Source organism: Rhineura floridana, chromosome 9, assembly GCF_030035675.1.
Source record: "Rhineura floridana isolate rRhiFlo1 chromosome 9, rRhiFlo1.hap2, whole genome shotgun sequence".
In the NCBI taxonomy this organism is placed as follows: Eukaryota; Metazoa; Chordata; class Lepidosauria; order Squamata; family Rhineuridae; genus Rhineura; species Rhineura floridana.
In genome coordinates, this window is record NC_084488.1 from 82,574,009 (window position 1) to 82,599,962 (window position 25,954).

Consider the following 25,954-nt stretch of genomic DNA (forward strand, 5'->3'; position numbering starts at 1 on the left):
GTTAGAATTATCTGACATATTATACCTTAATCAGTGACTCTAGATAAATAGCTTACAACTAAGATTAGGGGATAAAACCCTAATGTTATTGAGTAAAATAGCCAAACAAGTATTTAACACAAAGCTTTTCCACTAAAGGCTGATCAATATACTATATCACCTATATTTCATGTTAATTTTAATCAAGAAAGAGCTGAGTACATTTAAAATGCATCTTAACTATACTATACAGTGTTAACTGCAAGCCATTTAAACATAATGTGACATACAGAAATTCTTGTTTGGCTGTGCTTGTTGGTGATGTAGGGAAATCCTCCAGTCTACAGGTGAAGATTGGAAGAAAGCAAGAACAAAAACAAAGCAAAATAAAGAACAGTCATGCAGAAAAATTAGTCAGATATTTGTAATCCATAATATGACCAATTGTCTAAAAATACAAATTTTTAAGCAGTATCATCTTGCAAATATGTAGACTCCAATGAATGCCCAGCAAATCCATTTGTTTCAGTGCAGACAACATTTCTCACTGTTCAAAGGGTGTGGGAGCAGAGTTATTCCTGCTCCAATTGTGGAATGAGTAGCTCAACTCATGACGGAGCCTCTTGGGCCCATGAGGGCATACACTATACTATCAGCAGAAGCAATTACCACAGTTTTAACAAGCTTTTTAATCACTTCTCCTTTGTTACAGCATTCTTGTTGATCAGGCTGTGGGAAACTGCAGCTATCTTTGCGATAGCACATATCTGAGAGGCTTTACTTGTATATGTTAAGTTTATACTCACCTGCAAAATTATTTGATTGGCACTAATATTGACTCTAAAAGTTTGTTGGTACTAAAAATACCGCTGAAAAATTAATAGAGCACTATTTAATATATTTATGAAATACAGAACATAAAACAGTGGAACATTTTAAGGAAAAGTGGCCAAATGTTGGAAGAGACAGACAGGTCCTGCCTGTGGTCTTCTTCATGCATGTAATGATGACATCAGGTGGGAGTTGAGCTCCCTCTACAGTGACTGAAAGCAGAGTTGCTGTTTAATTCTGCAGACCCTTCTGGTTTTCTGTAGCTCTCCCAGCCAGTTCGATGATGACAAGCCACACCAGAAAGGTAAAAAGCAGCAATAGCAGACACAAAGAAATGACAGGAGACTTTCTGCACACATAATTTGCTCAAAAAGTCTGCGAACCTAGAAAGTAGACAGAACCACATCCACAGATAGGCAGCTACCCCCCCCCAAAAAAAAGACTAGCAAGAGGCCTTGTTGTCATTATTGTTGTAAACTGCCCAGAGAGCTTCAGCTATGGGGCGGTATACAAATGTAATAAATGAAAATGAAATGAAATCATTACATGCATGAAGAAGACCCATTCACAGGTAGGACCAATCAGTCTCTTCTCTCGTGAATGTAGATGACATTAGGTGGGGCATACCCAAGCTGGCCCATGTAGGGAGGGAATAATGGAATAAAAAGGGACAGAACTGCCTACTGGCCTAGGAGCATGTGCTACATGACACACCTTCCAAATGCTGCCTCAGCTGAAACATAAATGTCCACTTTGTAGTTCTTAGTGAATGTATTGGGGCTAGCCCAGGTTGTTGCCCCACAGACCTCCTTGTAAGGGTGCATTTAAAGAAAAAGCAGCCGACGCAGCAATAGCCCTAGTGGAATGAGCCAAAATTTTGGTTAGTGGGGGCAAATGCAAGAAAGTACATGCTAATGCAATACAAGCTTTGAGCCACCTAGCTAATGTGGAGGATGAAAACTTCCTACGCAGCGAGGCCAGGTGGAAGGACACAAAAAAGGAGTCAGACTAGCAGAAGGGCTTAGTGCAAGAAATACATACTTCCAATACCCTCCACACATCTGAGGAATGCTAGGCCTTCTCAGAGGGGTGGACCAAAAGAAGGAAGGATAAGCTCCTACTGGCAGTGGAAAGGGGAGAGAACTTTAGGCAGAAAGGGTTAGTCCAAAGAATCACCCTGTCCTTATGGAACATGCACAGGTGTTTGATGACAGTAAGTGTGTTCAGTTCGGAAATCCATCGAAAAGATATGATGGCCACTAAGAACAAAACATTGAAGGTCAGTAAACACAGAGATATAGACTTCAGAGGTTCAAATGGAGGCTTCTCCAAGGCAGTAAGAACTCTGAACAAATCCCAAGTAGGGAAACAATGTTGAGTGGGGGAACGATGATAGGATAGCTCCATGCAGGAAACGCTAGAGAAAAGGATGAGACCCCAGAGATCTATCTGGATCCTTAGATAAAAGACAGGACAAGGTGGGGCCTGACACTTCAGAGCTTTTGGACTAAGACCCAAGAAAAGACTATCCTGGAGAAAAGACCCTGCCTATTATACCAACAAGAAAAAAACTTCCACGTCATCTGATATATCCAGAGAGTGGAGGGGCATCTGGAAGCCAACATAGTATCGTCCAGAGCTTGGAAAAGTTACTTTTTTGAACTACAATTCCCATCAGCCCAATCCAGTGGCCATGCTGGCTGGGACTGATGGGAGTTGTAGTTCAAAAAAGTAACTTTTCCAAGCTCTGGTATCGACCACAGATGAGAGCAGGCCTGTCTTGAGGAAACATGCCCTTTCAATTTCCAGGCAGGAAGAGCAAGCCAAACCAGATCTGGATGCAGAAACTGCCTCTGAGAAAGCAGATCTGAACACAGAGGCAGGGGCCAGAGAGGAATCACTGTCAGGTTGACCAGTTTGGAAAACCAGGGTCTTTGAAGCCAGAAGGGAGCCACCAGCAGGACCATCGCTCATTCTTCCCTCACCTTCTGCAAGACCTAAGGCAGAAGCAAGAATGTATAGGAGCCCAGGGGGCGAGGCCAGGGTGTCCACATCCTCTGCAGAAGGGGCCATGTACAAGGAGAAGAAACTGGGAACCTGACAGTCTTGAGCTACAAGGAGATCCACCTGAGGTGTCCCGAAGTAGTCCACCAGGTTCTGGAAGATTCAAGGGTGGAGTTTCCACTCTCTGTGTGCGGCTGCTTTATGCTTAGCCTATCAGCTTGCACACTGTTGTCTCCCTGAAGATGTTCAGCCATGAAAGCTTCCAGGTGAAGTAGGAGAGAGGCTTCCTTCTGGAGCACCAAAGAACATCCAAGATCGGAAGTGCTGAACTACGACAGGCTGTCTGTAGCTCCAAGAGATTAATGGGCAGTAGGATCTCCTTTAGAGACCAGGTCCCCTGAACCATCTATCCGTTGCACAGAGCCCCCCAACCGGTCAGACAGATATTTCAGGTTATGATGGTCCTGGGAAGATCCATGAGAGGAACCTCCCTCTGAAGATTCAGATCCTAAAGCCAAAACAGGAGACAGCAATGAATGGACTTAGGCAAGTGGATTCAAAGATGCCTCCTGGAGGCAAAGTCACAATGAAAAGGAGGCCCATTGAAGAAGGCGAGTGTGATGTCTTGCCCAGTGAGAGACTTGAATCGTCAAGACCAACAGAACCAAGGTCCATGCCAACACCATGAGATCCACCCAAGACTTGTGCAGAATGGGCTGCACTGCTGACTGGATCTTGGTGACTCACTCCAGAGAGAGAGCCATGATGCCAAGACAGGTGTCTATGAGAGCTCCCAGTTGTGAATGATGCACTGACATGGAAAAAAATTACTCTTATCCACATTGACTAAGAATCCTGCATCCTTCAAGCAGGCCAAGGTGATCTGCAAATCCTCTTATGCTTGGCCATGGGAAGGTGAGCAAATCAGAAGGAAAGAGTACACACATATCCCCTGGATACATACAAGTGTGCCATCAGGGTAATCCTGATTTCATGAATACCCTGGGGACAGATGCAAGACCAAAGGGCATGGCCCTGTATTGGAAATGGTTGCTGTCAAACAGCCTCATATAGCACCTGTGGGAAGGATGGATAGGCACATGAAGGTAGACCTCCATGAAGTCAACTGATGACTGGAAACCTCCAAGATAAAGGCCCTTTTGGGTGGAGGCCAGGGTCTCCATCCTGAACTGAATCCTGAATTGATTCAGATGACCAAGCCATCACGTTCATTTTAGATTTATTTAACAAAATTTACATACTGCTTGAACATAAAGCCCTCTAAGTAGTTTACAAAACATTAAAATTATCAATAAAACAGTTAAAAACAAGCAAGATATTTAAATCAATTGAAATAGCTTCTAAAAAGATTAAAACAGATAAACATCTATGTATCTGGATAGACTTGCTTAAACAAAAAAGCTTTATGCAGATACCACAGAAGCATTCCCCTGGAGGGATTGGTTCCACTATTGCTATATCCAGAAGGTGACAGATGACCTGCTGGACTGTTCTCCTCTGAGAACAGGGATGGAATGAATCTGTGTGAAGGCCGTACTGCAAATTCCCGACACAGACCCTGCCTGAGGCTTTCTAGGACGCAGTGGTCTGAAGTGATGGAATGCTAGCTGTGACAAAAATTTCAGAGATGACCCCTATGGGTGGAGACATGGTGTCAGAACTGGTGTTTGGAGGCTTTGGACTAAGAGAAGGAAGAGAACCTTCCTTGAAGGTGTTGCTGTCCCCTTCCTCCAAAGAGTGATCTGTTCTAAAAGGGACAGGAGGTCTGAATATTTCTGCCTCTCCCTGAAGACTTAAATGAATGGAAGGACTGGGAATACTGGTATGGATGCAAGGATTTCTGAAAGGAATACTTGTTCTCCTGTTTCTGATTAGAAGGCATAGTCTTTTCTTATCCTTAGAACTGACCAATATGTCCTTCAGGGCAGAGTCACCAAAATGCTTACCTCCCGTGTAAGGCTCCTTAGTCAGGTTAGAGTATGCCTCGGCACTGGTGTCCCAATGGTAAAGCCAAAGAGTCCTTTAGAAAAGACACCTGCTGTGAGGGCATGAGCTGAGAATGGACTGTTGGTCTCATCTGAAAGGTGTTTTTTCCACCTGAAAGGTGTATTATGCCATCAAATGGGCTGTAGCGTCGCCTAGTATCCAAAAACAGGGATGCAGAGGAGTCAAGACTTGGGCTGCTCCTTCCGGTCCATCTCAGTTCACTCCAGATGAGGCCGAAGGAAGACCTCTTGACAGCAGTCACATGGAGAACAGACGAAACAACAAGAAAAAAGGGCAACTGCACGAACAAAGGCGCAGCTACAGCCCGAAATACATAAAGTCTTGACTTACTGAGACCATTATAAATTCAACCAAATAGAAGAAGCCTTAACACTCAGTATAGAATCATAGAATTGTAGAATTGGAAGGGGCCTATAAGGCCATCAAGCTCCACCCCCTGATCAATGCAGGAATCCAAATTAAAGCATACCCAGCAGGTGGCTGTCCAGCTGCCTCTTGAATGATTCCAGTATTGGAGAGCCCACCATCTCCCTAGGTAATTGGTTCCATTGTCATACTGCTCTAACAGTTAGGACGTTTTTCCTGATGTTCAGTTGAAATCTGACTTCCTGTAACTTGAGCCCATTACTCCGTGTCCTCACGAGAAGAGATCCTGGCCCTCCTCTGTGTGGCAATCTTTCAAATACTTGAAGAGAGCTATCATATCTCCCCTCAGTGTCCTCTTCTAAAGGATAAACATGCCCAGTTCTTTTAGTCTCTCCTCATTGGGCTTTGTTACCAGTCCCCTAACCATCCTCGTTGCCCTCCTCTGAGCCTGTTCCAGTTTGTCTGCATCCTTCTTAAAGTGTGGTGTCCAGAACTGGACACAGGACTTAATATGAGGCCTAACCAATGCCGAATGGAGGGGAACCAGTACTTCACGCAATTTGCAAACTTTACTTCTGTTAATGCAGCCTAAAATAGCATTTGCCTTTTTTGCAGCCACATCACAGTTGGCTCATATTCAGCTTGTGATCAACAACAATTCCAAGATCCTTCTCGCATGTAGTATTACTGAGCCAAGTATCCCCATCTTATAACTGTGTATTTGGTTTCTTTTTCCTAGGTGTAGAATTTTGCATGTATCCCTGTTAAATTCCATTCTGTTGTTTTCAACCCAATGCTTCAGCCGATCAAGATCCCTTTGAATTTTGTTTCTGTCTTCAAGGCGTTAGCTATCCCTCCCAATTTTGTATCATCTGCAAATCTGAAAACAAATAAAACAATAAGAACACATAGGCAGCCCCCATCAGGGAGGGTTATGATGGCATGATACCTGGAAAAAACATCTTTTAGGTGAAACCAATGGTTCATTTTCCCCAGGTAGTATGCCATCAAGTGGGATGTACCAAAGCATCTCTAGTAGGGAGGTACCACCCCGCTGCCTAAACATGAGATACTACTTGTTGCAGAGCACACCTCCCAAATGAGGTATCAGAAGAGGCATAATGGTCTGTCTTATAGTGCTTAATAAATGTGTCTGGCATCAACCATACCGCAGCCCTGCAAATGTCACTGAGAGATGTGTTAGCTGCAAATGCAGCCATAGTGGCTGCAGACCTAGTGCGTGTGATATTGTGAGGCACCGGAAGCTTGAGAGACTCGTAGGCCAGAGCAATGCAGATGTGTAGCCAACAAGATAAAGTAGACTTTGACACTTCCCCCCCAGAGTTCTTGGATGAAAGGATACAAACAAGGATTCAGTTAGTTAAATGTCCTGGGTACAGACGAAATAAATCTTCAGGGCTCTTTTTCCTGCAGATGGACAGGATTGGGGCAAAATACTGGAAGTACAATATCCTGGTTACAGTGAAACAGAGAACTTACTTTGGATCTAAAGGACAGGTCAGTACATAAAACAACGGAGTCCTTATGAAAGACAGAGATGGTGGACCAAGGACAGCATTTTTGTCTAGCCAAGGTGACGGCTGCTAGAAAAAGAACCTTAAAAGAAAGAACTTGCAAGGGTACAGTTCTGAGTGGCTCAAAGGGGGCTTGCTGCAGTGTTTGCAGCACCTTATGTAAGTTCCAGGATAGAAAATGATGAAACATGGCTGGGGAGAGCGAAGCGGCACCTTTTGGTAAGCACTTGACCGGATGAGAGCAAATAGAGACCTATGAAGGGTTCACTGATAGAATTGAAGAAATAGACTTTAGCCTTCAAGCCTTTATGGAGGAACTGCAGAACTTGGTGCCCTGAAAGGCTGGAGACTGCCACGTACTCTAGTAAACTTGGAAAATGCAGGCCACGTACTCTAGTAAACTTGAATAGTAGACGGCTGTCTAGAGACCAGAATGGTATCAATGACCTCCTGTGATAGACCTCTGCAGGTCAGCTGTCTCCGCTCAAATGCTAAGCCATCAGACTCAACCTGTCAAGATCTGGATGCCAAATCAGACCCTGAGAGAAAAGATCTGGCCTTTTCGGTAGCCTCCAATGATCCACGACTGCTGCGGCCAATATGGGGCAAGGAGCGCTATTTGAGCACATTCACACCGAAGCTTCCTCAGAGTGCGGCCCAACAGGAGCACTGGTGGGAACACATATAGAAGGCCTTCCGACCAAGGGTTCAGGAGAGCATCTACTGATTCGGCCTTTGCCTCTAGGTACCTTGAGAAAAACCTTGGAAGCTGAGTGTTGTGCCTCAAGACAAACGGATCCACTGTCATGGGGCCAAAGCAGTACTGAAGGAGAAACACAGCAGGATGGAATTTCCACTCCCATGCAACCACCTGTTGTCTGCTGAGCCAGTCTGCAGTGACGTTCAGGACCCCGCTGAGGTGATTCTGCCCTCAGAAACGGCAAGTGACTCTCAGCCCAATTGAAGATAAGAGTGGCCTCTCCCTGACGGACCTGAGATCTGGTGCTCCCTTGATGATTCAAATGCAATTTCACGCAGGTGTTGTCTGTCCAGATCAGGATGTGGGTCAGCTGAAATACTGGCTAGAAGTGAAGCAGGGCTAGATGGACCACTCTTAATTCCAGCCAGTTTATGCTGTGATCTCTCTCTGATGCAGACCAAGTGCCTTGAGTGAAACAGGAGTTGCAGAGGGCACCCAGCCAAGTAAGCTGGCATCTGTTGTAATCAAAGTCCTATCTGGCTCCCAGAATGGTGACCCCTTCTCAAGATTCCAAGTTGATGACCACCACCAGAAGGAAGACTATATTAAGGGGGAAAGATGAAGATCTCAGTGTGTGGAATTAGCAATATCCAACTAAAAAGGCAATGAGGCCCGTCAGAGTATTTGAATGTGATGACGAGCCCAAGGAACAGTATGAATGGAGTGGTGTTTGGAGACTTTGCACTTTAATGCCTTGGATCTCAGGCTTGAACAAACTTTGCGTTGAGGCCTTCTGGTGTTGGATATGCCCTGCTGTTCCCCATCAGAGAGCTGGTCAAGGTCATCTGCAATTGCAGCCGGACCTGCCATGGTGTATGCGCACATGGTAGAGGGGTGTGGAAACTGAAGTATAACACACGACCTGGAGGAGGGGTGCAGTGATTCTGGAACTAAGGCACACACATACAGTATAGAGGTGCAGTGATTTAAGAGCCCAGGCACATGCACACAGTAGAGGGAAGTGGTGCAGCCCCGACTTTAGGATAGGGTCTGCTGTTGTTAGTATCCTTCTTGTGCTTCTCTATCCTTTAAAAAAAACAAAACACAACACTCTCTGCCTTCTATCCGAAGTAAGGGAAAGGGGAAAAAACACAGGAAAACAGGGGACAGCAAAGAAGAAGATCAAAACTACAGGAGACTAGCGGAAATTTGTGAGAGAGTGGGAAAAAACAAAAGCAAAATGGCGGATGACGCAAAACAAAAGAGCAAATGTGGAAAAGGGTGGAAAGGGCGGGAAGGCTACTGAAAAAAGATACTGCCATCTCAGCAGCAGCCTGGATCTGCAGCCACAAGCTCCAGGCAATGACAGGTACTCTTGAAGCAGGCCTGCCAAAAGAGGTGACTGCCACCTCAGCAACAGCTGAAGCTGCAACTGCTACCTCCAAGCAAGGACAGGGTGACTGTTGTTGCTTAAGCAGAGGCCCAGAGTCACAGCTGTGAGCTCTAGGTGAAAGGCCTTCTAATCTTGGGCAGAAGCCCGGAGTGACAACTGCAAGCTCTGGGTGAGAGGTGACTTCAAAGGGCTGCACCACAAGCTCTGGAAGATGGAGTGGCCAGGAAGAGGAAGGAGGCTCTGAGGCTGCAACCACAAGCCCCACAGGGGGAGGCGAGGAAGGTACCGGGGCTGCAGCTGCAAGCCCTGAGTGGAAGGGGGAGAAGAAAAAGGAAAAGCCCCAGCAGAGCCCCTCTAAGACAGGGTGACCGGCAAGGAAACAATGAAGGGAACCCTCACTGCAAAGTGACACACACCCTTCCACACAACACTCGATCTCACACTTCCCAGGAGGTGCTAAATCCAGGGCTACCATAGTCTTACATAAAACAGACAAACAGTAGGCATCCTGAAAAAGATGGTTGGAAGATGGTTCCTCCACTTTCGATTCCCCACTCCACTCCTCCTCATCCAGCACAGTAAGATAATTGTCAGGGTCCTCATTGGCTGCCTGAATCTATTTGGCAGAAGAAGTAGACTGCTGAAGGGAAGCCCTCCCTCTAGATACTCTGTGAGGATCTGGCGAACAGTGAGGTGCCATACTGGTGTACTGAACTCGAGGCAGATGGGCTGGTTGAGTAGCAGACTGACACTGGGGATTGGCCAGCTGAGTCCCAGACAAAACAGCAGGTGGTGCCCAACAGAAGCAGGAATAGACATAGTGGTGGCCAGATCCCTAGCCAAACCATAGCAGCACCTCTTTCAATTGCTGTAGCATCTGGAGTGTGAGCTGCAGCGTGCATGCCTCTGAAGGATTAGTCACAAGTCTGGAAGGCAATGGTTGAGCTCCACAATCCAAAACAGGTATGCTGGAGGCAGGGACTGAAGCAGCATCCTGAAAGCCAACAAAGTGCTCAACGGAGGATTCAGTAGAAAATATGCAGTTTAAGTCCATTCTGTTTTCCTCATCTGACAATTTCTCTTTAGCTGTTAAGTCTCTGCATGCAAGGCACTGGGTGCTCCCCGCTTCAAGCCCCCACCAGGACCACAACCCTCCCTCGTTCTCCAAATGAACTGGTAGCAGCTTACAGGGAAAAAATCATGCTGCTAGTGCTAGGTTGCCTCTCTCTTATACCAGCTGTCTCGAATGATGTTAAACAAAGACTTTCAATGGAGGCAGAAAGGGTTAAAGCATTTGATAAGAGAAGGTGACAAATTTGAGTCAAAGCAACACATGGAAGGAGTAGGTTCTTCTGCCATGGCCACTAGTGGAGCAGACAGAGGCCATAGATGAGGCTTGTGTTCAGGGGGGCAGAGGTGACTGGCAGAGGCTTTGGTCAGAATTGCTGATCTTTGCTTGATTTTGCCCATTGGTATTAGAATAGTCAAGTAAAGAATGCTCACAGCCACCACGGAGGAGTGCTGTGCATAGGACAAAAATGGCAGGCACAAGTCCAGCACTTGAAGGAAGGGAGGAGCAATTTAGCCCAAACAAAATGGCGAGCGCTACTGAGCATTTCAGGAAAGGCGGAAGGAAGCTGTCCATGAGTCCTCTTCAGCATGGAGGGACAGGAACAGCTGAAGAGTGACAAAAGCAAGTGAGAACAGACTGAAAAAAGGGCAGTCCACAACAGGAAAAACAGGAATCTTTATTATTACTAGGGGACCAAATGGAGAATCAGAGTAGAGGTAAAGGGCAGAAATGCAAGTAACAGAGGGAAGGGGTTCGGGCACTATGGAGGCTAAGCAAAAACAAGACTCATGCAACAACACCAACAAAATGAAAAAAGGAATTTAATAGGCATAAGCCGCAGATAAGGGCAGAGAGCTTGGAAGCCATGACCACTTCAGGCAAAGGCAGAATAGAACTCAATGGGAGAGTTACGGAAAGCCAGAAGGGTCTGCAAAATTAAACAATGATTCTGCCTTCAACCCCTACGAGGAGCTCAACTTCCACCTGATGTCATCTACATGCACGAGAGAAATTAACAATATCATACTGAGAATTCTCTAGGTAGTTCTGAAAAACCACATGAAAGTGAACTTTATAACTCAGAATGATCTGTAGTGTCTTGCTATTATGGCTTAAGTGCTCAAAAGTATGACAAAATTAGGCACAAGTGTGTGAACATGGGAAAAGTCAATACATTAAGCAAAACCTTCAAGGTGCTCATGAAAAAAAGGTGGATAGTGTTGTTCGATCTACACTGGCTTCCAGTTGTTTTCCGAGCCCAATTCAAGGTGTTGGTATTGACCTTTAAATCCCTACACGGTTTCGGCCCAGTTTATCTCACGGAGCGCCTTCAACGCCACCAATTATGCCGCCCGACAAGATCGGTCACACAGGGCCTTCTCTCAATCCCGCCAACAAAAACAGCCAGATTGGCGGGTACTAGAGAGAGGGCATTCTCAGTGGCGGCCCCCACTCTTTGGAACTCCCTCCCACAAGATCTCCGGCACGCCTCTTCCCTAAATGTATTTCGGAAAGCCTTAAAGACCTGGCTCTTTCAACAGGCCTTCGGGGTTTCTGGGGAGGGTTAACTGCTATAACTGTAATGCCTCCTGCCCTCTTTTAATACTGTTGTTGCAGATTTATTGATTTTACACTGTTTTATATTGTATCACTGTATTTTATTAATTGTATTTTAATGATTTGTACGTCGCCTAGAGTGGCCATTGGCCAGATAGGCGACACAGAAATTAAATTTATTTATTTATTTATTTATTATATTTTAAACATCAAAGTACAAATATAGAAAGTGAAATAACTAGGATCACACAAAGAAACTTAAAAATTATCTTAATAGATAAGATGTATTTATTAAAAACCCAGCATTAAAAAATTAATCAATGGCTGCTGATTTTTTTGTGTCATTTTCAGCCAATCGCACACACAAAAAAAAACTGTCCAGAATTCCAATATCTATAATAATGACAATAAGATAAACACTGGTAAAAGGGAATGGGAAAGAAGCAACAGATTGAAATTGATGTAAAGGTTTTTTTTGTTAAATAAATGCAAGCTGCATAGAAAATAAATAAAAGCATTAAGAGGAATATCATTTTAGGCTTATAAAAGGTGGCTGGATTGCCACACTTCAATTATTACTTAAACTCTGCTGTTACAAAACAGTCTTCACTAGGTAACAGATTTTGCTATTGTGACTAGCTGTTCAGAAATACAATGCAATTTTATTATTATTTAATTATAGTAATCTCAGATTTATTTTACATTTGTACAGTTATATCTAAAAGCAAGATAGAAGAATGCATGAAGAAGACATTTCTTTCTCATCACCTTATCTTATTTGCATATCACAACTCCTTGTAACCAGCCAAATAAAATGTTTAAATAGGACGAGTGGAACCTAATGCTTTATATTGTTGGTATAACTACAGCATAATTATGTTGAAGAATATCATTTTAAAATTTTACACTCACTGGATATTTGGTGTGATCCCTTCCAGAAGAACAATATTAACACCACCTATATGTGCAGTAGCGCATGTTTCTGTCATCTTTTGATGCAGTATATCTTTAAACAGAAAATTTAAATTTTAGGGCAAAATTATATATTTCTTGCATGCATCATTGTAATAGGCAAAGCACAACAAAGCTATTGTCACATTTGATTGATAGAACAAGGGTTGCCAACGTGGCATTTGCAGGTGCACATGTGCTCGCAGAGGTCTTTCCTGATGCCCATTGGGTCCCCTTCCCCGAAATTAGGCTTGAAAGACACATTCTGCTGTAGCCAGTAGTCTAGGTTGCGGTGTGTGTGTGGTGCCCACAACCATTTTCCCAGTTTGTGTGTCCATGGGTCCAAAAAGGCCGACAACTCCTGTACTATTTTCTGTTATCACTGTGGTATAAGCAGGGCCGGCTCCAGGCATGCCGGGGCCCTTGGGCATCAGCTTGCCCTGGGCCCCGGCATGTGTGCATGTTCGCGTTTGCGTATTTGCGCCCCCCACCTACCTTTCTCCTGTCTTTTACTATTACCATTAACCAAGATGGTGGCCACGGTTTCCCTAAGGGGATGAAGCCTCAGCTGCCATCTTTGTTGATGGCACGTGTGCGTGCTACATGCGTGCATCTCTGCCATCAACTAAGATGGCGGCAGGGGCTTCAGTACTTTAGGGAAACCACGGCCGCCATCTTCATTACGGGCTATACTAAAAGGCAGGAGACAGGTAAGTAGGGGGTGTGGGGGAGGGGCGTGGATTGCCATGGATCACGGAAGGGGAGCAGAGGGGCCACTGAGGGCTCCCCTGTTACCTTGTAGCTCCAGGGGCCCTTGGGCCAGTGCCCCACCTGGCTGCCCTTTAGAACCAGCCCTGGGTATAAGCTAAATCACATGGAAATATTTTTTAATACTACAGCTGCACGTTATGAACATTTTAATATAAATAAATAATTTGACTAATTTAATCCAGTTTCTCCACTCATTTCATTTTGTTGGAAAATCTTTTCTCTATTACAATAAACAGGACAAAAGAATCTTTGTATATTTCAGTAATAATAACAGGATTGTCAAAAATCTGATCTATCTTTTTATATCATATTATACCACACACACACTCTGCATATATTACTTATACATTTGTCAAAACAAACATGTTTCTATATAAATAATCCATCTACCTTTCATTTTTTCTTTAAGTGTAAAACTACCATGGATTCTCTTCAGTTCCGATTCCATTGTTAGACCACCAATATCTGCTTCAAGATGTGTGCGATTTACCATACCAATTCCAAAGACTATCAGGGTAACATGTTGAGGTTCTGAAGTGACCAAACTGCGTTTCCTCTGTGGTCTACTTAAGCTGCTGCTATCCTGCTCATTTTCAAATGCAACCCTACATGCAGGTTCAGTAGGGCTCCGAACACCTACAAGAAATGCACCAAATCAGGAAGTAAACAGAATTTACAATTGATCTACAATTACTTTATTCATTAAAATATTTATACCCTATGTTTAAGTATAAATGCCATTAAGGCAGTTCTTGCAATCAATCTCTACTGAATTGTAGCAATATTGTACACTGTAGTAAGGAGTTTCATACTAAGACCATATATGTGTAAACTAAGAATTATGCTTATTCCATATCTTACCTGCTGGATAAAATGTTTCAGAAGATTTTTCTAAAATCCCTGTTGGATCGGATATAAGAGAATAAAAGTTCAACAGTTTATACATATTCTGCCAGCACTCTGCAGAAGGTTCACTCTGTTCTGACACTGTAATTGAATCAGAGTCATCCATATGAATGGTCACATGATCAACAACATCCTTAGAACCTTTCCTGGATACTTTGGAAGTTCTTCTTTCTGACCTCCCAAGTGAATTTTTGTTTCGAGATTCCTTTTTATTGTTCTCATTGTTTGATCGTTTGTTTTTTGCATTGTTGATTCTGTTGACACCATTGAGACTTCCTCGAGAGCTGCGACTGAAGTCAGAAGAACGAAAGTCTCTATGTTTGCGGGTTTTAAAGGTGGGTGTTGGAGAAGCTGAACCAGCTGTGTATCTGCTGAGTTTGATGTCTGTCTGTGTAGCTTTGATATCATCTATCATAGTACTGAACTGATGAATAAGACGAACCAGTGCCATATCTACGTGCTGGCTTATGGACTGACATGAGATCGTAAAATTGCAGTGAAAGGTGCTATAATGACGTTTGTTAAAGTCATGAAATGCAAGGGCATTGGTGGAATTTTGAGGTGTGCACACTGACTTCTCCATTATAACAGCACTGATGCTGAACGTTTCCAACATTAATGCTGGTTTGAATTCAAGGGGAGGAAGGTTGACTGCTCCTTGCCTAAGAAAGAAATATGAAGATTTTTTAAAAAAATAAACAGGATTCTGCAGCAGCTAAATGTTAACATCATTCTCTTCTTGAAGGTTATCACTTTCTCAGTATATTTTGTTCAGTATATTGGGGAAAGGCCGTAGCTCAGTGGCAGAGTACATGATTTTCATACAGAAGGTCCAAGGTTCAATCCCTGGCATCTTTAGCTAGGTCTGAAACCCTGAAGAGCCATTACCAGTCAGTGTAGACAATACTGAGCTAGACAGACAAACAGTCCAATTCGATATAAGACAGAAATAAATAAGGTAAAATAATCTGAATAAACTATAAGAACATAAGAACATAAGAAGAGCCTGCTGGATCAGGCCAGTGGCCCATCTAGTCCAGCATCCTGTTCTCACAGTGGCCTACCAGGTGCCTGGGGGAAGCCCGCAAGCAGGACCCGAGTGCAAGAACACTCTCCCCTCCTGAGGCTTCCGGCAACTGGTTTTCAGAAGCATGCTGCCTCTGACTAGGGTGGCAGAGCACAGCCATCACGGCTAGTAGCCATTGATAGCCCTGTCCTCCATGAATTTGTCTAATCTTCTTTTAAAGCCATCCAAGCTGGTGGCCATTACTGCATCTTGTGGGAGCAAATTCCATAGTTTAACTATGCGCTGAGTAAAGATGCTCTTTGATATCAACCACATTCTTGTAAATTGACCACTATACCTTCGAGCTCTTTTGCTCCTCCTCTCCTTTGCTGTATCTGAATCAACAATATCTGCCCGAAGGCAATCCAATGAACCTGAGAATGAAAGATGCTCTCCAAAGTACATCCTGTAGCACAGTGGCACTGCATCCTGAGATTGAATTCCTGTGTGGCTCAGAAGTGGTTTGAAAACGACCTATTAAAAATAAAACCAAGTTATTTCTTTAGAGCTATAAAACTTGCTCAACATCTGCAGAAAACATAGCTACAATCTTAAACACGTTTCCAATATTTTAAAGCATTTCAGGGTTACAGGCTAAATATTGCTGGAATAATAAGTCTTTACATAAATGGTTCAAATTAATGAGTGGTCCAAATGAGAAAAAAATACATTTGTAATGCTGCTCATGCCATACTGGCACCTTGCAAACCATGGTTTATAAATAAAAAACTAGGCTTAGGATCAATGCTCGTTTGCTCTCCCTTTCAAGTGCCTTCCTCCATCGGAGTTAAGTTACACGTGCACAGATGCCTACCATTTTCTGCTTAGGGTAGCTACCACCCCCTCCTCAGTTCAAAGGACTACTGCTTCCTTAGCAGAATACCAGCACTGTGCTATCTGCTCTGAGTTGTTCTGGGAGAACAAGTTAGAATTATAATTAAATTCAAAGAAAGCTGGTGATCCAAAGCAAGCTGATTCAGAGATATACTCCTTTGTGGATTAGGAAAAATGGAATATCAGAAATCCAAAAACATTACCGTAATTGGATACCGAGAAAATAAACCTTGTGGGTTTGTTGTTGTTGGATAAAAAGTTTTATTCTCAGATTTTAAAGACAAAATACTTACCTGGGCATCTGCAAGTTGAACTGCAGGGAATCCCTGGTTACCTTCCTCAGTGCCAGCAATGTCATCCTGACTAGTACTATGCTGTGAATGTGTTCCATCCAATGTGTTCTGATCACTGGACAATACTGTATTGAAGTCAGATGCTGAAGGTATAGTTGGAAGATTTGGGGCCACACCTACAAATTAGTTCTTGCATTAATTCTCCAGTAGCATACTTAGCCCTAATAGATATAAAGCTGTTTAGTTTATGGAACAAGACAGTAAATTCAAGTTAGGAAGGGGGACCTTTTTTATATGTTGCATCAACAGTTGCAGCTGACACATCAACCACAGAAAAGGAGCAACTGAAGTACAAAAATGATCAACTGCAAGCTGGATTCCAGCTGGTGAAAATTAGCTGGAAAATGGTGTGCCATTCAGTGCCTGGAATTTGCACCACCTTCCTTTAGAAGAATAGCATGACAGATAGCCTTAAATCTCCGATCATTTGGAGAAACAAACTTCTTGACACAAATACCAAACTAATAATTGCCCTGTCCTCAGCTTCTTTTTTTTTGAGTAGGGTAGTTAATGGCTAGCCTTTCTTCAGGAAATCAAATGCCTGAACCTGCCATTCTGGCTTTTGACAAGTGTATTTCACAAACTAGGGCCTTGACATATTCACACGTGGTATATCTCTGAAAACTAGGCTTTGGGGAGCACACAATGGGAGAGGCCCTGCTTGTGGCTTTCTGGAAGTATCTGATGACCTCTGCTAGAAGCAAGATAGACCAGTGGTTTGATCCAGCCGGGTTCCTCTTGTGTTCCTATTTTGTTGTTGTTATGTGCCTCCAAGTCGACTACGACTTATGGCGACCCTATGAATCAGTGACCTCCAAGAGCATCTGTCATGAACCACCCTGTTCAGATCTTGTAAGTACAGGTCTGTGGCTTCCTTTATGGAATCAATCCATCTCTTGTTTGGCCTTCCTCTTTTTCTACTCCCTGCTGTTTTTCTAAGCATTATTATCTTTTCTACTGAATCATGTCTTCTCATGATGTGTCAAAGTATGATAACCTCAGTTTCATCATTTTAGCTTCTAGTGATAGTTCTGGTTTAATTTGTTCTAACATCCAATTATTTGTATTTTTTGCAGTCCATGGTATCCGCAAAGCTCTTCTCCAACACCACATTTCAAATGAGTTGATTTTTGTCTCTTATCAGCTTTTTTCACTGTCCAACTTTCACATCCATACATAGAGATCGGAAATACCATGGTCTGAATGATCCTGACTTTAGTGTTCAGTGATACATCTTTACATTTGAGGACCTTTTCTATTTCTCTCATAGCTGCCCTCCCCAGTCCTAGCCTTCTTCTGATTTCTTGACTATTGTCTCCATTTTGGTTAATGATTGTGCCAAGATACTGATAATCCTTGACAAGTTCAATGTCCTCATTGTCAACTGTAAAGATGCATAAATCTTCTGTTGTCGTTACTTTAGTCTTTTTGACGTTCAGCTGTAGTCCTGCTTTTGTGCTTTCCTCTTTAGCTTTCAACAGCATTCATTTCAAATCATTACTGGTTTCTGCTAGTAGTATGGTATCATTTGCATATCTTAAATTATTGATATTTCTCCCTCCAATTTTCACACCTCCTTCTTCTTGGTCCAATCCCGCTTTCCTTATATGTTCTGCGTATAGATTAAATAAATAGGGTGATAAAATACACCCGTCTCACACCCTTTCCAATGGGGAACCAATCGGTTTCTCCATATTCTGTCCTTACAGTAACCTCTTGTGCAGAGTATAGGTTGCGCATCAGGACAATCAGATGCCGTGGTGCTCCCATTTCTTTTAAAGCATTCCATGATCTACACAGTCAAAGGCTTTGCTGTAATCTATAAAGCACAGGGTGATTTTCTTCTGAAATTCCTTGGTCCGTTCCATTATCCAACGTATGTTTGCGATATGATCTCTGGTGCCTCTTCCCTTTCTAAATCCAGCTTGGACGTCTGGCATTTCTCGCTCCATATATGGCAAGAACCTTTGTTGTAGAATCTTGAGCATTACTTTACTTGCATGGGATATTAAGGCAATAGTTCAATAATTACTGCATTCTCTGGGATCCCCTTTTTTAGAATTGGGATGTATATTGAACACTTCCAGTTTGTGCGCCATTCTTTAGTTTTCCATATTTCTTGACAAATTTTTGTCAAAATTTGGACAGATTCAGTCTCAGTAGCTTGTAGCAACTCTATTGGTATGCCATTTATTCCTGGTGATTTGTTTCTTCCAAGTATTTTAAGAGCAGCTTTCACCTCACATTCTAAAATTTCTGGTTCTTCATCATATGGTTCCTCCGTGAATGAATCTGTCATCCTGGCATCTCTTTTATAGAGTTCTTCAGTGTATTGTTTCCATCTTCCTTTTATTTCATCTTGGTCAGTCGGTGTGTTCCCCTGTTGATTATTTAACATCCCAATTCTTGGTTTAAATTTCCCTTTCATTTTGCTAATCTTTTGGAATAGGGCTCTTGTTCTACCCTTTTTGTTGCCTCTTCTATTTCTATACAGTAACTATTGTAATAGTTCTCTTTGTCCCTACATACTAGTCGCTGTGTTGTTGCATTTAGGGTTCTGACTGTGTTTCTATCTCCTTTTGCTTTTGCTTTCCTTCTCTCTTTAACCTTTTGAAGAGTTTCTTCAGTCATCCATTGGGGTCTTTCTCTCTTTTTAACCAGAGGTATTGTCTTTTTGCATTCTTCTCTGATAAAGTCTCTGACTTCATTCCATAGTTCTTCTGGTTCTCTGTCAGCTAAGTTTAAAGCCTCAAACCTGTTCCTTATTTTAAGCAGATTGAATATAGCAGTCTATGTTTGAAGTTTTTTTTGGATTCAGTTAACAACCCAAGGAATAGCTTATTTGAAAAAGAGTGGTGAGTTCCTTAAGTAACGTATACAACAGTCAACATTCAAATGTTAAAGAAAACACTGAATTTCAGATTCTACCTGTAGGGAGACTATTGTGTGCAGATTTGGTGATGGGAGACTCTTGAACCACACTTCCTCTGTTGCCCACAGCATTTGACATCCAGTTATAGAAACTCACATTAGATGGCTCCGATAATAAAGGATGTTCAGATAACATTTCAGAGGGCACAGCATTCACTATCGTATAAAAAGAACACTTGTCCAGTAAATGCACCATAAAACTCAGATTATGCAGTTATAATATTTTTTAAATTCCTGACAGACATGCAAATATTTTTAAGGAAACAGAGAATGTCAACTGGAAAGCTAACATTAAATAAAACCAACCATTTTGGAGGGGGCGGGTGGGACGGAAGAACATATCTAACAGACCAAGTCATTTGCCCGTACCTCTCACTGAATTAACAGTCCCTCCTTCTAATGCTTAAATACTAACTATACCACTTTATCAGTACGCCCCGATCTGAAGGTATTAATATTTTATCCCCCTGCCTCCCCAAATCCTTCATGATTACTCTCCTCTGCTGTTTAACAAAGAAACACGTTGCTGCAAATTAGTGTACTTAAAACTATCTGAACAATTTGACTTTGCAAAAACCTGCACTATTTTTGAATTCCAGTGTCAACAGAGCATTACAAATATCATGGCTTCAAATATAATCTTTGTACTTGGTCATCATACCTTTGAGGTGACTTCTTCCCTGACCACCTTTCTCTGAAGAAATACATGCCTGGGGAATGGACTAGGAGACACCTTCCACTTCCTTTAGACTAAATTACTATTGGCAAGCTAAAATGCTTTGGATTGTACCATTGGTATCACCTGAAGGGTGATTTTCTTAGGTAGTCCGACATCACGTGGGATATAGCGCCATCTAGCATCCGAAGGCAAGAATGGATCGAAGTCAAGACCTGGGGCATCGAGCCCCTCCCAGTCCAGTTCATTCGTGACGAGACTGAAGTGAGAGACATATCTGAAAAGACAGAAAAGGCCAACGGGCCTAACAGCAAGGAAACAGTGTCCCAAAACATGACCCAAAGATTGCAAGCATATTAAACAGGTCCAAATTGGTCTTGACTTGGTAAAAAAGTTTAAATATTATAACACTGAAGAGTAATAAGTGGTAAGGTAGCAAAAAGGGACGGCCGTGATGTCGGACTACCTAAGAAAATCACCCTTCAGGTGATACCAATGGTACATTTTCCTTAGGTAGTCCGACATCACGTGGGATGTACCAAAGCAGCCCCTAATAGGGAGGGACCGTCTCTTGGCTACTTAGCAGAAATAACCTATTGTAAAACACGCCTCCCGAATGAGGCATCAGCAGAAGCGTAACGGTCTATCTTATAATGTCTTATGAAAGAATTTGGGGTAGACCATACAGCCGCTCTGCAAATCTCTGCTAGAGGAGCATTGGTTGCAAAGGCAGCCGTAGTGGCAGCTGACCTAGTGGAATGTGCCGTTATGTTACGAGGCACTGGCAGCTGAAGGGACTCATAGGCCAATGCAATACAGGCATGCAACCAATAAGATAACGTAGACCTAGACACCTTTTGCCCCAGAGTACGCGGGTGAAAGGATACAAATAAGGAATCCGTTGACCGTATGTCCTGGGTGCGAGACAGGTAGGTCTTGAGGGCCCTCCGGACATCTAGCGAGTGCCAGGCCTTCTCGAGTGGATGAATAGGATCAGGACAGAACGAAGGCAAAACAATGTCTTGGTTACAGTGAAACGCCGAAATGACCTTGGGACGGAAGGAAGGACCTAGACGTAGTACCACTGAGTCCTTATGGAAAATACAGAGATGGCGGGCCGAGGACAGTGCCTCCAACTCTGAGATTCTTCTCGCCGAGGTGATCGCCACGAGGAACAGGACTTTGAAGGCCAAAAGACGTAAAGGCACAGATCGAAGGGGCTCAAAAGGAGAATGCTGCAGGGCTTGCAGGACCTTCGATAAACTCCACGAAGGAAAGCGATGACAAACTGCTGGCAACAGTAGGACAGCCCCCTTCAAAAAATGTTTGACCAGTGGGTGTGAACCCATAGGAATAGTAGGAGACGTGACGGAGAGAATAGATGAAATGGTGGCGGCGTGGCGGCGTAAGGTGTTAGGTTTCAGTCCCATCTTCAGGCCTCTATGTAAAAATTGCAGTAGATGTTGAACCTTGGCCTGAGATGGTAGAACGTTTTGAGAGTCACACCAACTAGCGAAGGTAGACCAGGTGCTCTGGTAGACTCGAGAGGTCGACTGCTTTCGAGACGCGAGAATTGTGTCCACAACTTCCTTAGTCAGTCCCAAATGAATCAAATGTCTGCGTTCAAATGCCACGCTGTCAGATTGAGCCATTCGGGATCCGGATGCCAAATCGGGCCCTGAGATAGAAGATCTGGTCTGAGTGGCAACCTCCAAGACTCCGTCACTGAAAGGGAGAGCAGGTCGGAGAACCACGGCCGACGAGGCCAGTACGGTGCTATCAGGATAAGATGGGCCCTTTCGCATCGCAGCTTCCTGATGGTCCTGCCCAATAGCGGTATCAGGGGAAAAGCATATAGGAGGCCTGCTGGCCACTGAGTCAACAGTGCATCCGTCGATTGCGCGTCATTGTCCAGATACCTGGAGAAGTAGCGAGGTAGCTGGTAATTGTGACTGGATGCAAACAGATCCACCGAGAGGATGCCGAACCGTCGTTGGAGAAGGCTGAAAACCATGGGGTGTAGCTTCTATTCTCCCGGGATCACTTGTTGTCTGCTGAGCCAGTCGGCTGCAACGTTTAAAACACCTCGGAGATGTTCTGCTCTCAGTGAAAGTAGATGTATTTCGGCCCATTGGAAGAGTTGAGACGCTTCCGCCTGGAGGCACCGTGACCTGGTGCCTCTTTGTCTGTTCAGATGTGATTTCACACAAGTATTGTCTGTGCGAATCAATACGTGGTCCAGAAGGAACAAGGGTTGAAAATGCCGAAGAGCCAGATGGACCGCTCTTAGTTCCAGCCAGTTGATATTGTGACTTGCTTCCGTGTTGGACCACACTCCCTGAACATACTGGGAATTGCAGTGGGCCCCTCATCCGGACAGACTGGCATCTGTGGTGAGTATGGTCCTGTCTGGTTCTCAGAACGGGGTTCCCAGTCTGAGATTTTTGGCTGTAGCCCACCAATGGAAAGACGTCCGCAGAGATGGGTGCAGGTGGACCGTACGGTGATTGGACGTGGCAATGTCCTGTTGGAAAGGGAGTAAGGCCCACTGTAAGGGTCGAGTGTGGTGCCGAGCCCATGGCACGATGTGAATGGTCGAGACAAACATTCCCAGAGCCCTTGCCAGAAGCATTAAGTCCACCCTCGAACGACATGCGAGGTGTAGAGCCATCTCTGTAATGGCCGTAATTCGATCTGGTGACAAAAAGACCATGGCCTGCGTGGTGTCTAGAATTGCACCCAAATGTTGTAATCTCTGAGTTGGTAGTAGTTGACTTTTGTCGTAGTTGACCAGCCAACCATGGGTGCGTAGAGCCGTAAGAGCAGAGTGAACATGAAAGAGGGCCAAATCTCTGGAACTCGCTCGAATTAACAGATCGTCCAAGTAAGGATAAATGTGGACTCCCTGGAGGCGGAGATAAGCCACCAGGATTAGCAGCACTTTGGTGAATACTCGCGGGGCCGGCGACAGACCGAAAGGCATTGCTCGATATTGGAAGTGATGGGGGCCGAAGGCAAATTGCAGGAAACGTCTGTGGGTTGGACAGATGGGCACATGAAGGTAAGCTTCTTTGAGATCTATGGAAGCCAGAAAATCCCCTTCGTGTAGCGCCTCTACAATTGAAGCCAGGGACTCTATCTTGAACCGTCGGTATTTCACAAAACGGTTGACAAATTTGAGATCTAGTACCGCCCTCCATGACTGATCTTGCTTGGGAACTGCAAATAGGAAGGAGTAAACCCCTTGTGCTCTCTCTTCCGGTGGTACAGGTTCTATTGCAGCTATGTCGAGAAGATGGGTTATGGCTTCCCGCATGATCCGGCACCTGTCTCAAACTCTGGGTAGAGTGGATGGAATGAATCTGTCTGGAGGGATCAGCCAAAATTCTAGTTCGTAACCATGGAGGAATAGATCTCTGACCCAAGCGATCCGTGTCAGACATAACCAGTGACTTGCAAACATTAGCAATCTGCCCCCCACAGGGAAAGCGTCAGTATTGTCTTCGCTGACGAGCTCCCCTGCCATAAGTTGAAGTTGAGGCCCCTTGACTTCCCCTGTTCTGTGCTCTGGCTTGGAAACGTTGCCTGTTCCAGGATCCCCTGGAGGAGCGGAAACCAGAAGATCGAAAGTTGCGGCCTCGCCCTGCAGGCCGCGCTCCTTAAAAGGGCTGAAAGGAGCGATATGGGGTGAAACGTCTGAAAGCCCTACAATCCTCTCTCTTAGAAGTGGCCAATACTGGCCTTTGGCTGTCTTTAGGGTCTACCAAGACCGCCTTGAGGGCTTCATCTCCGAAGAGTAAAGACCCAGAAAACGGTGCTCTAGACAAGTTGCCCTTGGCCGTAGAATCAGCGTCCCAGTGCCTGAGCCAAAGGGTACGCCGAGCTACCACCTGTGAGGCTAGAGCTCATGCGCCCAGCTAGGTGGCATCCAGTGTGGCGTCGGCTACGGAGGCTGCTGTCTTGTGTAATTTTACCAGGCCCTTGCGGAGCTTGACAGGGTCTGGTTCGGGATCATCCAAGAGTTCGTCTAGCCACATCATAGCCGCTCTTGAAAATATGGAAGCTGAAGCAGACACCTGAATAGTAAAGGCAGTAGCCTCGTGGTTTTTACGCAAGGTGTAGTCCATGCGGTGTTCAAAGGGGTCCTTTAGTTGTCATTCCCCTTGCTTTGGAAGGAGCGAGCGCGAAACTAAACTGGAGACTGGCTCGTCGATGCCTGGAACAAGCAAGCGATTCATAAAGTCTGGGTCCAGTGCATAGAGCCTTTTGGCCATAATGGAAAAGCGGTGTGCCTGCAGAAGATGATCCAGCTCTTCCTTGGCCAGTTTGCCAATGGGGTCCGGCACAGGAAGGTAATGATCCAATGATTTTGGAGACTTAAGGACTTTAGCCCCTTTCATGGGGAGAGTGGTAGATTTGGGCTGTGTAGTTTGAAGGCCCAATGTGCCCAAAGCTCTGTGAGATAGCGGAAGAAAGTTGGCCGCATCAAATAGGCAATATGAGGTGTCCTCCTCGAAGTCTGCCTCGTCACTCCACTCATCCCCTGCGGCTTGAAGAGAATAATCTGGGTCCTCCAACCCAGGGATGTCATCTCCAATCCTGCCTCTAGCAACCTCAAATGGGTTGGGCGAGGGGAGCGGTACCACATCAGAACAGCCACATGGGGCTGGGGCACAGGAAGGGTGCTGTTCGCTGTGCTGAGTCAATGGAGCTGTCTGGACTCTCGACTGATCTGAGAAGAGGCTTAGCATATCTTTCAACTGCATCAGGAATTCAGGAGACAACTGCAGTCCTGGTACAGAGGCAGGTAGTTGCCCTGATAGCGGACCAGCAGGCGGTTGTGCTTGTGGAGGAACAGCAACAGTGGGCTCACTGGGCTGGAGCGGCAGGCTAGATTGTGAGTGGCAGACCCCAGGCTGGTCAGGAAAACCCTCAAAGTCATCCTCAGATGACCCAGCTGGAGAGTGAAAGAGTGCTGTCAAGTGCTCTTGGTTAGCAGCTTGAGAATGTGGCACAGAAATGTAACGTGTGTTTTTGGTGGCACTGTGGCAAGACAGGTGTTTAGTTTTAGCCACGGCCTTGGAGTGCAGCCTGGGCAGTTTTTGATTTGCAGACTTATGATGCGAGGACTTGCAGGGTCTCTTAGCCGCTGCTGAATGTGCATCTGAGTGTTGATCTGCCATTTTGAGCGCCCAGCAATGCTATACCAACACACGCACAGAGGTAGGGGGTGCGGTGTGGCAAGGGACTTTCACCGGTATATATAACACCAACACACGCACAGAGGTGGTGGGTGCGGTGTGGCGGAGTACTATCACCAACACATGCACAGAGGTGGGAGATGCGGTGTGGCGCACAGTTCCAATATGCAGCTGTGGCGCAGATAATTTCAAGGTGCAGTCTGAATATGCAGTTGCTGTGCAGAGGCACTTGTTGTAAAAATAAGTCCTACAGGCACTTGGATAGCCTGACTAAATAACTGTACAAACAAGTGAAGGAGAACAGAAAGGGAGGGAAAAATGGGCAGATGAAAATGGCGCCCGCGAAAAAGGGCAGGAATTTCAATCAAAATGGCAGCCGGGAAGAAGGGACAATGGCGGGCAGGCAAGGGTTCCTGGTGCTTTAGAAGGCCTGTAATGGCCGCGGCAGTAGTCAGGCAGACAGATAGGGGAGGAGGAGCAAGGGTGAGCTCCAAGCGCAGCGTATAAACGATGGCGCTCTTTAAATGTGAAAAAAGCTGGGGGGGATTCCTCCCACGGCCACCTGAACAGCCTCCTGGCAGAAAGAGGCTAGCAGAGGAGCCGCAAAGGCGAGCTCCAACCGCCCCTTGCTGAGGGAGGCCGCCGCCTATCACTTCAGCCCAATAGCAGCCCCCACCAAAAAAGCAGAAGTTAAAGGAGCTGCAGCCGCGGCTCCCAACGAAACGAGTGAAAGCTCTAGGCAAAAATCAGGCAAAAAAGGCAGCAGCCTCTCGCCGCAGCCCCAAGCAGCCGCCGCCAAA

General features: G+C 44.8%; 1 protein-coding gene across 15 annotated transcripts in view; it reads right to left on the reverse strand.

The window, feature by feature from the left end:
• BLTP1 (bridge-like lipid transfer protein family member 1) overlaps positions 1-25,954 on the reverse strand; it is a 312,192-nt gene that overhangs the window by 100,025 nt on the left and 186,213 nt on the right. For 14 of the 15 annotated variants that reach the window (XM_061585180.1, XM_061585183.1, XM_061585181.1 and 11 more), the window contains 7 exons: positions 19,275-19,433; positions 16,287-16,462; positions 15,458-15,633; positions 14,049-14,755; positions 13,578-13,823; positions 12,378-12,471; positions 270-320 (listed from right to left, as the gene is read on the reverse strand). In XM_061585180.1, the coding sequence (XP_061441164.1) occupies positions 270-320; positions 12,378-12,471; positions 13,578-13,823; positions 14,049-14,755; positions 15,458-15,633; positions 16,287-16,462; positions 19,275-19,433 (1,609 nt within the window). The remainder of the gene's footprint in view (positions 1-269; positions 321-12,377; positions 12,472-13,577; positions 13,824-14,048; positions 14,756-15,457; positions 15,634-16,286; positions 16,463-19,274; positions 19,434-25,954) is intronic. The other variant, XM_061585184.1, reaches the window with a different exon arrangement.